The sequence below is a fragment of the Lonchura striata genome, chromosome 2, assembly GCF_050655825.1.
Source record: "Lonchura striata isolate lonStrDom1 chromosome 2, ASM5065582v1, whole genome shotgun sequence".
NCBI classification, from domain to species: Eukaryota; Metazoa; Chordata; class Aves; order Passeriformes; family Estrildidae; genus Lonchura; species Lonchura striata.
Window position 1 is genome coordinate 8387698 of NC_140704.1, and position 12691 is coordinate 8400388.

A 12691-nucleotide genomic window follows, 5' to 3' on the forward strand; every position below is an offset into this window, starting at 1 on the left:
CAGTTCAGCCTTGCTGTAGAGCTGTGTGGGAGTGACAGATGCCCAGCTCAGGGACAGAGCAGCCTTTCCCCTTATGACACCTTGCATATGGAAAAAGAAAGCTGAGTGCTTTTAATGGCAAATAATAAGAAGTCAAAGGTGCAGAAAAGTAGAAAGGAGGAGCACAAGAAGAGATCAATTGCAAGAGCTGAGGGTGAAATAAATACGTTCTGTCCCAGCCTCTGTGCCTGCTGGTAGTGGCTGGGAAGTGTCACTGCCAGGAAAGATGCTTCAGGTATCAGGAGACTGTGAGGACAATAAAAACATGTCTGAATTTATTGATGGGAGGGAAGAAAAAAATAGAATCTGGTCATTCTGTTCAGAAAGTGCCTGCTGTGCTGCTGTTGGACTTGTTGCAGAACAGCTTGGATCACACACTAGAGATGGTGTTGGTTGGGGAAGTTTGCTTGCTTTCTGCATAGACCTGTTTTTTAGCACCTTTTTATGAACTGCCATCCCTAATCCCAAACCCACTGGTGAACTGCACATGTGGTCTGCTGGGCAGTACATTTACTTCAGTGAGAGAAATTAAGTAAAGGAGAAAACTTTCATTTCCCATGTGTCTCCTGTAGCTGAAATGAGTGCTTGCTCCAGTCTCACTCCTGCCTGCTTGGTTTCCATCTCGCAGTGCTCTCTTATTTCTCTTTTAACTTCTTATGCTCTGTGTAACCTCTGAGAGCTTTGGTGTCAAAGGTGTTTGCATTCTGCAAAGTCTCTTGCTTTGTACTTGAGGAGGTCCAGCTGTTTGTCTCAAGGCCCTTGGTTTTGCAGTGAAGCTTTACTAGAGATTAATATGCTGCTATGATCATACTGGCTATTTCAGTATTGTACAAGTAAGTGCAAATTTAATTACTGAGCTTGGATAGAGGAGAAATTTGAGGGCAGTGTAGATCTTCAAGCCTAAGGAAGTAAATTCAGAGGGAATGGTCCTTTTATGATATTCATGCTTTAGTCACTGGTAAGTAGTTCAGCTGCAAAAGAAGACAGAGCTGCTGATTATTTTTAAAGTTTTTGAGTTAAATAGTATGTTTTAAAACAGCTTGTAAGCAAACTCTCAGTCAAAAGTATGATTATGAAATACTGGGTTTCTTGAATTTTCCATTCAGCCTAAGACCTTCATCTTCCCATGGCACCTCCTAAGCAGAAAAAGAAGACAGTCAAGATCAGTGTGAGCTCTGTGCTTCGTAAATCCCTTCCATGTAAAATACTCTTCCTCACTCTAAACTAGCTTTTTATTTTTAATGCTAGAAATATGTCAGAATGTAATCTCTGTTCTCTGGGGTCACACAGGAACATGCTCGGAGTACCTGTGACCTCAGGCTGCTATCAGGAAGTGTTGCATGGTAGATCTGTACAGCCAAATCTGTGAAGTAACCAGTCATTTGAAATCCCTTGGGAGTTATTGTGTGTATTGTCAATCCTTTCCACCTGAGTGGGTCTCAGAAAAGGTTTTCATCCTCTGGTGAACATCTGACTAGGTCAACTTAAAGAGAAGATGTGAATGAAGTTGTTTTCTCAGAGCTGTGACGTTTGGGAGGATTGTGGTTTTTCAGTTTTCTCAGGGGCTCATGATAGGAGATTCTGGTGTTGCCCAGTGTGGCAATGGTGAATTCTCCTGTGGAGGAAGAGTGTCCCAGTAAATAAAGTGATGCTCACTAGAACCAGCTGGTCTCCAGAGGCAGTGCTGCATCCTCCCCTGCCTCCCATCACTGGCCTTTCAAAATCTGTAGGTCACAGACTAATACCACACTCTGATCAAATTCCTATTGAGGTGTCGTGCTTTGGGAAACACAGAACCATGTGCTTTGTCACTACAAGGGAGATCATAAGACCAAGGATTGCTGTAGGAGTATTTGTTCTTTGAAAAGGAGAGAGCAGCTGTCATTAGTTGGTTGTGGTGCTGCCTCAGGTCTGAGAACAGCACACTGAGTTACTTTTTGAGAAATATGTACTGGATTTGCATGGCTGTGTTTCTGTCGTGGTGGGGCTGCAGGGGTGGCTTCTGTGAGAAGCTGCCTGAAGGTTCCCCTGTGTCTGATTGAGCCAATGCCAACCAGCTCCAGGATAGACCCACCACCAACCAGGGCTGAGCCCATCAGCAGTGGTGTTTGTGCCTCTGTGTTTTCAAATAGTAATGTGTTTTCAAAAAGGGAGAGAAGCTATTGAATGTTATCACTGGAAAAAAAATTAAAAACCCAGCTGCTAAATTATTCAAAAACGATGAAGTTTAAGTGTGTTAAACTAGCAAGGTAACATGATTAAGATTTGAAAAATTAATTAATTTTTGGACATATTTTCCTGGCTTGTTTGTTTCGAATCAACAAAAGCAGAAGTTGATGGAGTAAGTCTTTGAGATAATGCCTTGAATATTTTGAGATAATCAAATACCACAGGGTACACAAGGAATGCTTTCTTCTGACTATAGCTGTTAACATCATCCAAATGTAGGATCAGCTCTAAACTACAAATCACCCTGAATTTAAAAAGACAGAAATAATCCAGTGGAATGAATGTGCAATTATTTTACTTCAGGTTTCTGCTGAAGTGGAACTCTTTAATTTCTATGCCCAGCCAATAGCCTGTCTGCTCAGGATGGGATGGCAGCAGCTCAGGCCCTGCACCTATGGTAAATGTGTTGTGTGCCTTATCATCAGTGTTCTTAGAACGTAAAGCTCAAGGCTTGAGTAGTTAAGTGAGTAAGAAGGTGTTGTCCTAAAATCAGTACATAAATAAACCTGTGTTAGCTGGATGCATAATGTTCACACTTGCAAGTCATGATAGATAAGGATTTGTTTGAAAACTCAACAAAGATGGTGGCATTTCAGACCTGGTCGCATCTCAGAGTAACTTAGCTTAGTAATTGTCTCTTGGTAAAACAGAACCATAAGGGATTATTTTTTTTTTTAATCTATACCCAAAGAAGGTGTATATACCTCATATACCTTAAAAAACATGAAGTGATTATGCGTCATTTTTGCTGTCATAGTCTGAGCACAGCAGAGGCTGAGAATTTGAATTAAACCCATTTCAATTAATTTTTTTTTTCAGACAGTTTCCAACTGGAGCAGTATTGTTTGTGCAACATTAGTTTATCCTTTGTTTTGCAGTCCTTAATTTTCAGTCTTAAATCCAGGCATGTGTAAGTGCAGCAGTTGAGAAGATGCTGCCTTACCCCAGGCTGGGTGATGGGTTATGTTTAGGCAGTTCAGTGAAGGATCAGATGGGTTGGTTTTTTGTTTCCATAGTTGTACTGACCAGTGAAATTAAATCTGGTAAGATGCTTTTCAGTAAACTTACCCAAGAACTGATGCCGTGCTGCCAAAGCAGTTGAGTATTAAAATTTAGTGTTTTGATTGCTTTTGGGTTCTTTTTTGCTTTAGAAAACAAAGCAGTAATACAGTGTAAGAACACAGTACCCAAACTAGTCAGTCAATAAGTTTATTAGTTAATAAGAAAGTATAAATAAGTTATCTATAATAATATTTAGATGCTTTGCCTAATTTTGTTAATAAGTCTGCCTTACACCAGAATATCTTCATTTAGTCAATTTTTTTACATACTAATTACTTAGAAACTTGTTAATAATTCATCATCATGCTTGTATAAACTGCAAAATCAAATTTTACTTTTGCACCTCTCAAGAATATTAATGCAGTAATATCTCAACTCTTGTGGGAAAGGTCATCAAAAGCAGCTTCTCTTCTTCAGTTGATCACAACAGGGGTCTGGAGCATATAATATTGGGAGAATCTGCTGTGGTAGTGGAGTGAGACCTCACATTGTGGGGAGGATCAGTTGGCAGCAGGACATGCAGGGTGGAGCTGGATGGATGCATCCCCAGGATCTTGTACAGCTCCTCTTGTTGAACTGTTTACTGAAATATTCATCCTTTTGGTGATTGAAACGGGTTTTTCTCTTATTAAAAGTGTTGACTTCTTTGAACAGAACAGATTTTTTGTTTGTTTGTTTTTTAGTTATAATTCAGAGATACTTTGTTGTCAACTCTTAAAGTTTGTTGTTCCCAAATCTTATTTAAGGGCTGTGTTTAAATTTTAGTCTTCAAAGCATAGTCCTCAGTGATAAGACTTACTTAGTTCATGGCTCTTTCTTTTTTAGCAAGAAAAGTGTTATCAAGAAAACATGTGTTAAGATCTAGTTAGTTCTATAAATCATAAAAAGTGAGATCAATAAGGGAGGAGAGCACAAACTTCATCATCTCTGTCACTTATTCCTGCAGATAAACCTGCAGGTGAATTGAGCTTTGTCCAGGGTCTTTCACTGCTGCTTTTTGCAGCGTGACTGCATTCTTTCTGGTAAAATGTGCATAACTGTGTCAAGAGCATTCTGATTTAAAAAGAAATAAAGATCATCCACTGAGTGTTTGGTTTTTTTTTTAAGCTAAATCCTATTTCTACCAGCTCAGAAATGGAGAAGCTGCAGTAACTTAGCTATACCTTTTCATCATAGCAGCTTTCCAAAAACTATAAAATGCATACTAACCTGCTGATGCTTATCAGATTTGCTGAATCCTTTAACTTTTACTCAGCTTTCACTTTGAAATCACAGAGTGGTGGAAATACTAAACATCTGTGATTTTCCTGGAGAGAGGAAAGTTTCCTGTCAGTTAGAAGGTGCAAAATTAATTGCTTCAAAATCACAGATAGGTAAGTTACAGAAGTGGCATAGCTGAATTGTCAAACTTAGATACAAAGACACATGACTTATCTGGTGCCATGGCTCTTGTTAAATACACATTTACCAAGAGAGTCTTATGTGTTCAAAAAAGTAGATAATAACAAATTTCACATAGACATATGACATCTTGCTTAAAATGCTCCATTAGATTGAATGAACAGGGAACAGATTAGTGGGATTAAAAATTCTTTCACTAAGAGGTACCAGAGTGTGTCACCCTCAAAATGTATTGAGTGGGGTTGTATGTTGTTTCCCAAGGAATTGTTGCTTTCTAGAAAGATCTGTGGTGCTTTTTTAACAGTCTAGATGGTGATACAGAATTTTTGAAGGCAAAGTTTAAAATCCTGAAGAGTGACCATCAGAGGGCTGGAATCTTCCAAGTGTGGGGGATGCAGCTGAGTTCCAGGCAAAATGCAGGAGCGAAGAATTATGTTTATACTTATCCATCAGGAGGTCATAATCTAGAAAATTTTTAAGGTGTCCATATACATACATTTGTCTGTGTGTGTGTGTGTGTGTGTATATATATATATATATATAAATATATATCTCAGTATAAAACTATATTGCCTTTATGTAGAAACTCAGAAAAGTAGAATGTTAATAATTCTTTATTCTGCATCCAAAGCTGTAAGAACAACTGGAAGCTGAATCAGAGCAATTCTGCCTTTAATGTGCTGCAGCATAGGCTATTAAACATCCAAAACTTTGTGTGAGATGTTGGAATCACTGTGGTACTGTGAAATGTTGATTGAAACTTTCAGATCTGTTGTAACCTCATTATTCTGAAATCTCTGGCCTGTGTTCACAGGCAGCAGGATTTCAGGATCATATTTCCATCCTGAGTATTCTGTGATGCTGAATACTTGCTGGATGTTCTCACTGATTGTTGAGTATGTAGCTATTTACTGTGTAAAGCTTCATCTTCTTGAATTTCTCAAGTGTCTTTTGGAAAATTCTGTTACAATTCTGAAGGGCTAACTCAAAGTATAAACTTTCATCTTCATAAGTGTGATAACACCTCTTATCCAAGGCCACAGGACTGCTTTCTGGACTCAGCCTGACCTGGACTTCCTGCTGCAAGCAGGGAATAAGGACATGAGTTCTCCAGAGTCCTGGCTGAGGTGTGCTGTAGTTTTGGTGAGCTCAGTCCTATGCAGGGGGTTTGTCATAGCTAAAGCTTTGTGAACTGCTGGTATGGACTTGTCTGGAGATGTGTTGTGTGGAGGAGCCATCTCAGTGGGGTTTTGTGGTGGTATCTGCCAAAAGCTGGCCGCTTGTTTTATAAAAGCAGTGTGAAGATATGCAGTTGAGAGAACTTACCACTTTTTTCTGTTTCTGCCCTGTTTAACCTGTGGAAAGCCCTGTTCCCTTAATGTACATCAGGAAAATGACTCCAGGTACTTGTGTGGGCAGTTGAGCTTTGACCAGTTGAATGCTTCTTACTTGGTGGGGTTTGGCTCATCTGTGTGGAGTGAATTGTTGTCACCTTTGTTTAACAAGTGATAAGTCTGTGTTTTCCAGCTGGTATAGTTGCTTAAAGCACCAACTCAAGCACCATCAGCTGGGACCCTGACTGCAGTCTCAGATGTCTGTTTCCAGTCTACTCTTTTATTGCACACAAATAAGAAAACAGAATTATGTTTCTGAATAAAGAAATACAGCAAAATTTCTGTTTGTTTCATGCAAACTAAGGGGCTGTTGTGAAGTGGATCTTGAAGTGAATATTAAAAATATGTTTTGGCTTTTTGTCTCTGCAGAGTTTACAGATGCTTCCTCAGCAGCGGAAAGCCATAGCAAAATTCAAGGAGCCAGCACATGCTTTAGCATTTCAACAGAAATTCCACAGGTAAATAATTAAGCATTGCTGCCGCTGTGGTTCCTTCCCTCCTTTCAGAAGATAAAATCAGTCTCCTCTGGCTCAGTGTTTCTTTAATCCAACCAAGCATCTGTGGATCAGTGACCTTCATAGAAGCTCCATGCCCAAATCAGTCTGAGCACTACGTTTAACTTTCTTTTAACTTTTAACAGGCACATGATAGATCTGTCCCACATCAACGTGGCACTGATTGTGGAGTGATGTCTGCTGAGAGAAGCCCCTGCACCGGCCTCAGTGTCCTGTGGAGCTACAGACTCAGAGAGGAGAATCCATCGGGCTGGGAACCCGGTCAGCTCAGTCTGTAACTGCCCTGTTGAACTACAGAAAGCACCAAGGTGGCCTCCAGGAGAGGTGAATTCGAGAGGATCTGCAAAGGTGGAATTTCTGTTCGGTTTCTTCACGTTCTGTTGTAACCACATGGAATTATAGAGGTTTTTTTTTTTTTTCAAAATGCTTTTGATGCATGTAGACACTGTTCTTCAGGATCCTGCTGTGTGACCGCAGTGACTTTGAGAGAGAATGGTTACAGCAAAAGATTCAAAAAACTTTCAAAGACTAGCAAAGAATATTTGATAATGGTTGCTCTTATCTTCAGTGCAAGGTATTTGAATGAAAACTCATTTTTCTAAACAAATTAGTTGCATTGTATACCTGAGAGCACAGAAGGTATTCTTGCATAGATTTGAACATGGTCTGCTTCGCTGAATAGCAGTTTGCTGAGAAGCTTTGGAGGTGACACTGGAAAATTGTAGTTTTGATCTTTGTAAATAAGTTTGTGCATTTTTCTATTCCAACATAGACTTCCATTTTCTCTTTCCAAAGTCCACTTATTCCATAAAACCCTGTGTAGGAGGAATAACACTGCTGTATCTTCACCCTTCAGTAGCATCGTGGGGTAGTGAACTCCGAGTTGTAATTTAGGTTGTTTTAAATAACTCTGCCAGATGCAAGGAAAAAGAAGTATTTGGTGGGTCACTTAAAAAATGTTATGCAGGAAGAGTGGTGCATTCCTGATAGTTCTTCTGGACTAGTGTTTCATGGTTGCCTCATGCTTTATTTTGATCAGGATTTTTTCTTTGAGATTTATTTTGTCATTAATGTCGAACTGTAAGAAACACGTAACTGAAGGGACTTTCTTTTGATGTGGTGTTCCTGATACATAAAGGACTATAAGGACATTGTGAATCTCCTGATGAACGTGTCAATTCCCAAAAATGCCACGCAAACATTAAGGAGCTTATTTTTTATTCAAAATAAAATTCATAATATTTCCTTTTGGTTAGAACCATCCAGACGGGGTTGCCAGAGTAACAATTTTTTCAGTTACTTCTGAATAAACTTATTAAAATGTCATCTTTATATTGGATTCCAGTTTTTATGAGCATTTCCTTAGTTTTTGGACCATGATGTTTTGCTTCATGCTTTATTTTAGGAATACTCTTAATCACTCCACCTACTTTTTGAAGGAGGGGACTTGCAGAAATGTAGGTTTGTTACCTGAGTGACTGCAGAAAAACACTGTGGGTATGAAATAAAAGAGCTGCAAATGGGATCCAAATAGGCATGCCAAACTGGGAGGCATGAGCTAAGCAAATTTATATTACCTTTTTTTAATAGTATTTTTTTCTTTTTTTTAATGATTTAATGACACAGTTACCTAATTGGCTTTATTCCACTTTTGGTCCAGATTTTCAATTAAGTAAAAGTTACCAAAAATAATAAGGGAATAAATTCTGTCAAAAGTCTTCCAGGTAGACCTGCTCTCTGTCCATTGAAATAATATAGAATAACATGATACTTAGGAAATATTCTTTAAGTCAATTAAAACTTAGTGACAAGACACAGGAACAGAGTGAGAATCTTTTCATGGAGGTGGTGTTTACAGCCACCTGTATAATTCATGCATAATGTTTAATGACAGCCACAGCTGCTGTACATGAAGTGCTGTTAGGGTAGAGCCAAGCCCAGCACAGAGCATGAGCTGCAGGTGGGAAGTGCCCAGTGGGACCAACCCCAAAGACCTGCAGAGTGATCAGCCCCAGGCTGTTTAACTCCTCACACCATTAGCTCTGGGACCCCTGCGCTGCCTCCTCAGGTTATGTCACTGTTATTCTTAAGAAATAACTGCTGATCTTTAAAACAAGGCATTAAACAGTTGCTCATCCCATTGTTAGGGAGCAGCTTCTCTGCAGTGAGCAGGACAAGGAGACATCTCAGAGTGAAGTTTAAGTAGTGCGTGCCTGGAAATCTGGGATAGATGCAAACACCAGGCAGGCCAGCAGCTGAGTTCAGCAGTAGGAACATCTGCAGTTGATCAGCTGTCCTGTCAGAAGCAAACATTATTGGGGTTAGAGGGTTTCTTGGAGCCTAAGAATATGGGTTTGATTCAAAAGTCAAAGAAGTTTGTAGAAACGCTCCTGCTTTGGGTTTTGAATCCATCCCAAAGAGCCTGAGGTTCAGCCAACTTAAGTTTTAAAAATTTTTATTCAGTTGGGTTTTTAAACTTTTTTTTTTTTTGAGACAAATGTGTGGCTTTGGAATAAAGACACGAAGTGGCCTCATATCTATTTAAATGAAGGAGTGACGTGAGCAGTGCCTGTTTAATGAGTAGATGCATCCTCTTTAACAGCAGTTGCAGGAGATTTATGCTTGTGCATAGACAGGGTATGGGTGGATTGCTGGGGATTAATTCAGCTGCTTACTGCAGTATCTGGGTACCTTCCTACATGTGAACCTACCATATGTATGTATGTCTATATTTGTTTTATTATACACATACATACATACTCACACCCTGTGTTGTCACCATAGCTCTCTAATGTCCTAAAAAACTCAGTAGCAAAACTAGCAATTAGGTGAGTCATTTTTTAAAATGTTTCTGTTCTCTTACTTCTCAAATCCTAACCTTAAAGTGGATCTCTTGACATTGATCTGTTTGGATGATACAGCTCCTACATAGATCCATTTGTTGTCTTCTCCCAAAAAAACCCAAAGGAAATAGAGGTAAAGCTAGACAGACGTGTTCTTGATGTGTTCTCTTCCAGCACAGAGTTAAATCTGAGCATTTTAAGTTAACTTTCTTGGAAGATCTGTTGCAACCATTATCTTGTTCTTTCTTTGTAGTGAATTCACAATACGATGCAAAATGGAAAAAAAACAGAAGACATTTAATGTAGTATGTAAATATTGACCTTTTAAAATTAAAATGCTACTCAAAGTGCTTACAGTCAACCGCATCTTAGCTACTTGTTAGTTTTTTGTGTTGTCTTATCTAAATTTAAATGGATATGGTTCCATAAATGTTGATGTGTTTTTGTGTATATCTTCAAATTTTTATAAAGATGCTAGTAAGTCAATACATTTATCCTGATCTGTGTATTATTTGTTCAGTTTTTATTAGCATATTTTTATAATTATTTAAATAGACAACTCCAGTAGGTGGTTATATGAAGTCTATGAAGTCAGCTTTTTTTTTTTCCCAATTATTTCATTTCCATCTTGTACCACTGGAAAATTCACTTTATAACTATTCATATTTTGCCTTGACTAAAATATTGAAATACCCATATGATCTGTGGTATTTTAGTTGCATGTTCTACTTTTTTTTTTGTTTGTTTGTTTTGTTTTTAATTAAAAAACCCTAAAACAACTCTGTCCTTTAACTTCTGAGGGGAAACACTGTCAGACCAAGGCATGGGGTGTCTCTGGGTTTGTTCCATTGTGCTGTTTGCAGGTACAAATTAAGTCTGTGGTGTAATACTGTCCTCAAAAGTTGGGGCTGTTTTGGTTTCACAGTTTGGGTTTCACATGCAGGCCAGGTTGGTGCATCACGGTGTTATCAGTGCCACACCTTATCAGAGCCACACCAGCCTGTGGCGTGGTGCTGGGGACACTCAGGGTCCTTGCTGCAGGCAGGGGGACAAGGACAGGTCTGCAGCATTTCCACAGCCAGAGGGATGCTGTCCTCAGCCCTCACATACCCCAGTGTGACTTTGGAAAGGAGGAGTGGATACAGGCACCCCCTCTGCATGGTATCCTTGGATATCCAGTTTATCCCCCCTGTTTAAATCTAAAGATTTGATTCAGGTTTCTGAATTCTGTAAAGAAGTCCTTCCAGCCTTTAAAATGCCAAGCAGACTGAGCATTTTAATTAACTAATGTTAGGTTTCCACTGCAAGGACACAGATGAGAGTAAAACTGAAGGTTATTTCAGAATAACCTTGCAGGTCCTCAAAAGTATTTTTGTTTTTTTTTTGGTTTGTTTTTTGTTTTGTTTTTTTTTTACATCAGCTACTGGGGATAAGAAATAACCTTTTACTTGGTGCTATATTTATCTTTTTTAAACATAGTATCTTGATCTGTGTAGCTGGAAATGATGCAGTTTCCCTGGAAGCTGCTGCAGGCACTTGCTGCCCTTTGCACTGATTAACTGTGTGGCTGTGTGTGTGTGGGGGTGTCACCCTTGTAGCTGGGGTGAGAAGTGGGGTGGGAGGCTCTGGGGTCTCTTCTTTTGAGAACTTTTTGGCCTTTTTTTTTTGGTTTTGTTTTGTTTTGGTTTGGTTTGGTTTTTTTTGGTCTGCCTTGGATTTGTCCTCTGGCATAGTATTGTGCTTTTCCTGTCTTTGTGTAGTGCTGTGTCTGTGATGTCAGTCGAGGTACTTGAAGGTAGAAATCTGTTGTCACCTGTTCACTGTCAAAAAGGCATTTTTTGTTCAGAGAGACATAAACCTTTTTTAATGCATTTTTTTGTGCTTTTGTTTTCGTTTCTTTTTTTAGCATCATGGTAGATTAGAAATTAAGTGTAAAGGAAACAAATCCTGAACAGATTGCAGAAAGTTAGCTGTATTATAAAGGTCATTTAGGGTAACATAGAGAGCTTTTGTTTCAATGTTACCTTAAATCATGCCTTGTCCTCTAATTAATTTATAAACATAATACTTGAAAGTATTTTATCTTAAATTAGTATCAAATCCTAAGGATTTTCTGTAAGGTTTTTTTGTAACCTGATTTTTAAACATGGAGATAACTTACTGTCCACATGAGCACAGGGGCTTGTGTACAAAACCAGATTCATATTGGATCCTTGCGTATGCCAGCTTCTGGTATAATATGGTTGGGAAGGATCATTTTGTTCTTTATAATGCTGCTTTTGGCAGGGTTGAGTTTTTTTAATTTCAAACAAACAAATTCCCTTTTCTACTTCTCTGCTTATTTTGGTGGAAAGTGTGGTCCTTATTGCACTAAAGAAAACCTTGAGGGGAAAGTTAATTTCACGGGGTCTTTTAGGTGCCTGTTTTGCTCTCTGCTTGCTTGGTTGGATGCACTGGTTTTTCTAACTGGAAATGGGCTTTATAGATACACTTTTTCAACAGGTTACACTGCTTTTATTTTATGTAACAGCACTTGTGTTCAGTGGTTTTTACCATCTAAACTTTAAACAGTATTGCAGATTAAAAATACTTCTGTAAAAGAACCTGTGTACAGTTGAATGTAGCTGTATTGCAATGTTGTGTGTAGTCACATGGAAGATCACAGTTTCAATCACTGCTGTATTGATGTTGTGTTTGTTCAGGATTTTCTTTGTGTGTATCTAATGGATTTTAATATGCATGGTATTTTTTTTTCCTAGTGTCTGTCAGGCTGAGTTTGGAACTTTACAGTTTTATCTCTGTTTGAGAATAACAAAACCATTTGTTTGCAGGTTTTCTTTTTCAGATGATGAAACTTCTTTTGGCAATTTTACTTCTAATTAATAGACATTTCTTACTTACAGATCCAGCAGAGACCAGATGCTAACACTTATTTATTCACAGCTGACCTTCTGTATCATTGCATTTAATTTTATTTATAAAGGAACCCCTGGATTAAGTCAACTTTCTTTTTTCCTGTGGTACCCTTTGCCTCTCTGCTATGCTTTTTCTCATTTTCTTCTCATTTGCCCACATTTTTCCATTTCCATTTGTGTCCTTGTTATGTTCCTGCCCTTCTCACTCCCTGTTTATCTCTTTGATTCTTTTCCTGAGTGCCTTGAATTCAGTCTTTTTGCTCTGTTTCCTGTTCTTCCAGCTCTTTTGAGGG

The 12691-nt window shown here is 38.7% G+C and overlaps 1 protein-coding gene across 5 annotated transcripts in view; it reads left to right on the plus strand.

Moving 5' to 3' along the window:
• RBM33 (RNA binding motif protein 33) overlaps positions 1–9967 on the plus strand; it is a 98394-nt gene extending 88427 nt beyond the window's left edge. For 2 of the 5 annotated variants that reach the window (XM_021526558.3, XM_085563541.1), the window contains exons 18-19: positions 6495–6583; positions 6766–9967. In XM_021526558.3, coding sequence (XP_021382233.2) covers positions 6495–6583; positions 6766–6814 — 138 coding nt within the window. In that variant the 3' untranslated portion in view covers positions 6815–9967. The remainder of the gene's footprint in view (positions 1–6494; positions 6584–6765) is intronic. The other 3 variants (XM_021526557.3, XM_021526559.3, XM_021526561.3) reach the window with 2 other exon arrangements.
• Positions 9968–12691: the final 2724 nt, after the last annotated feature.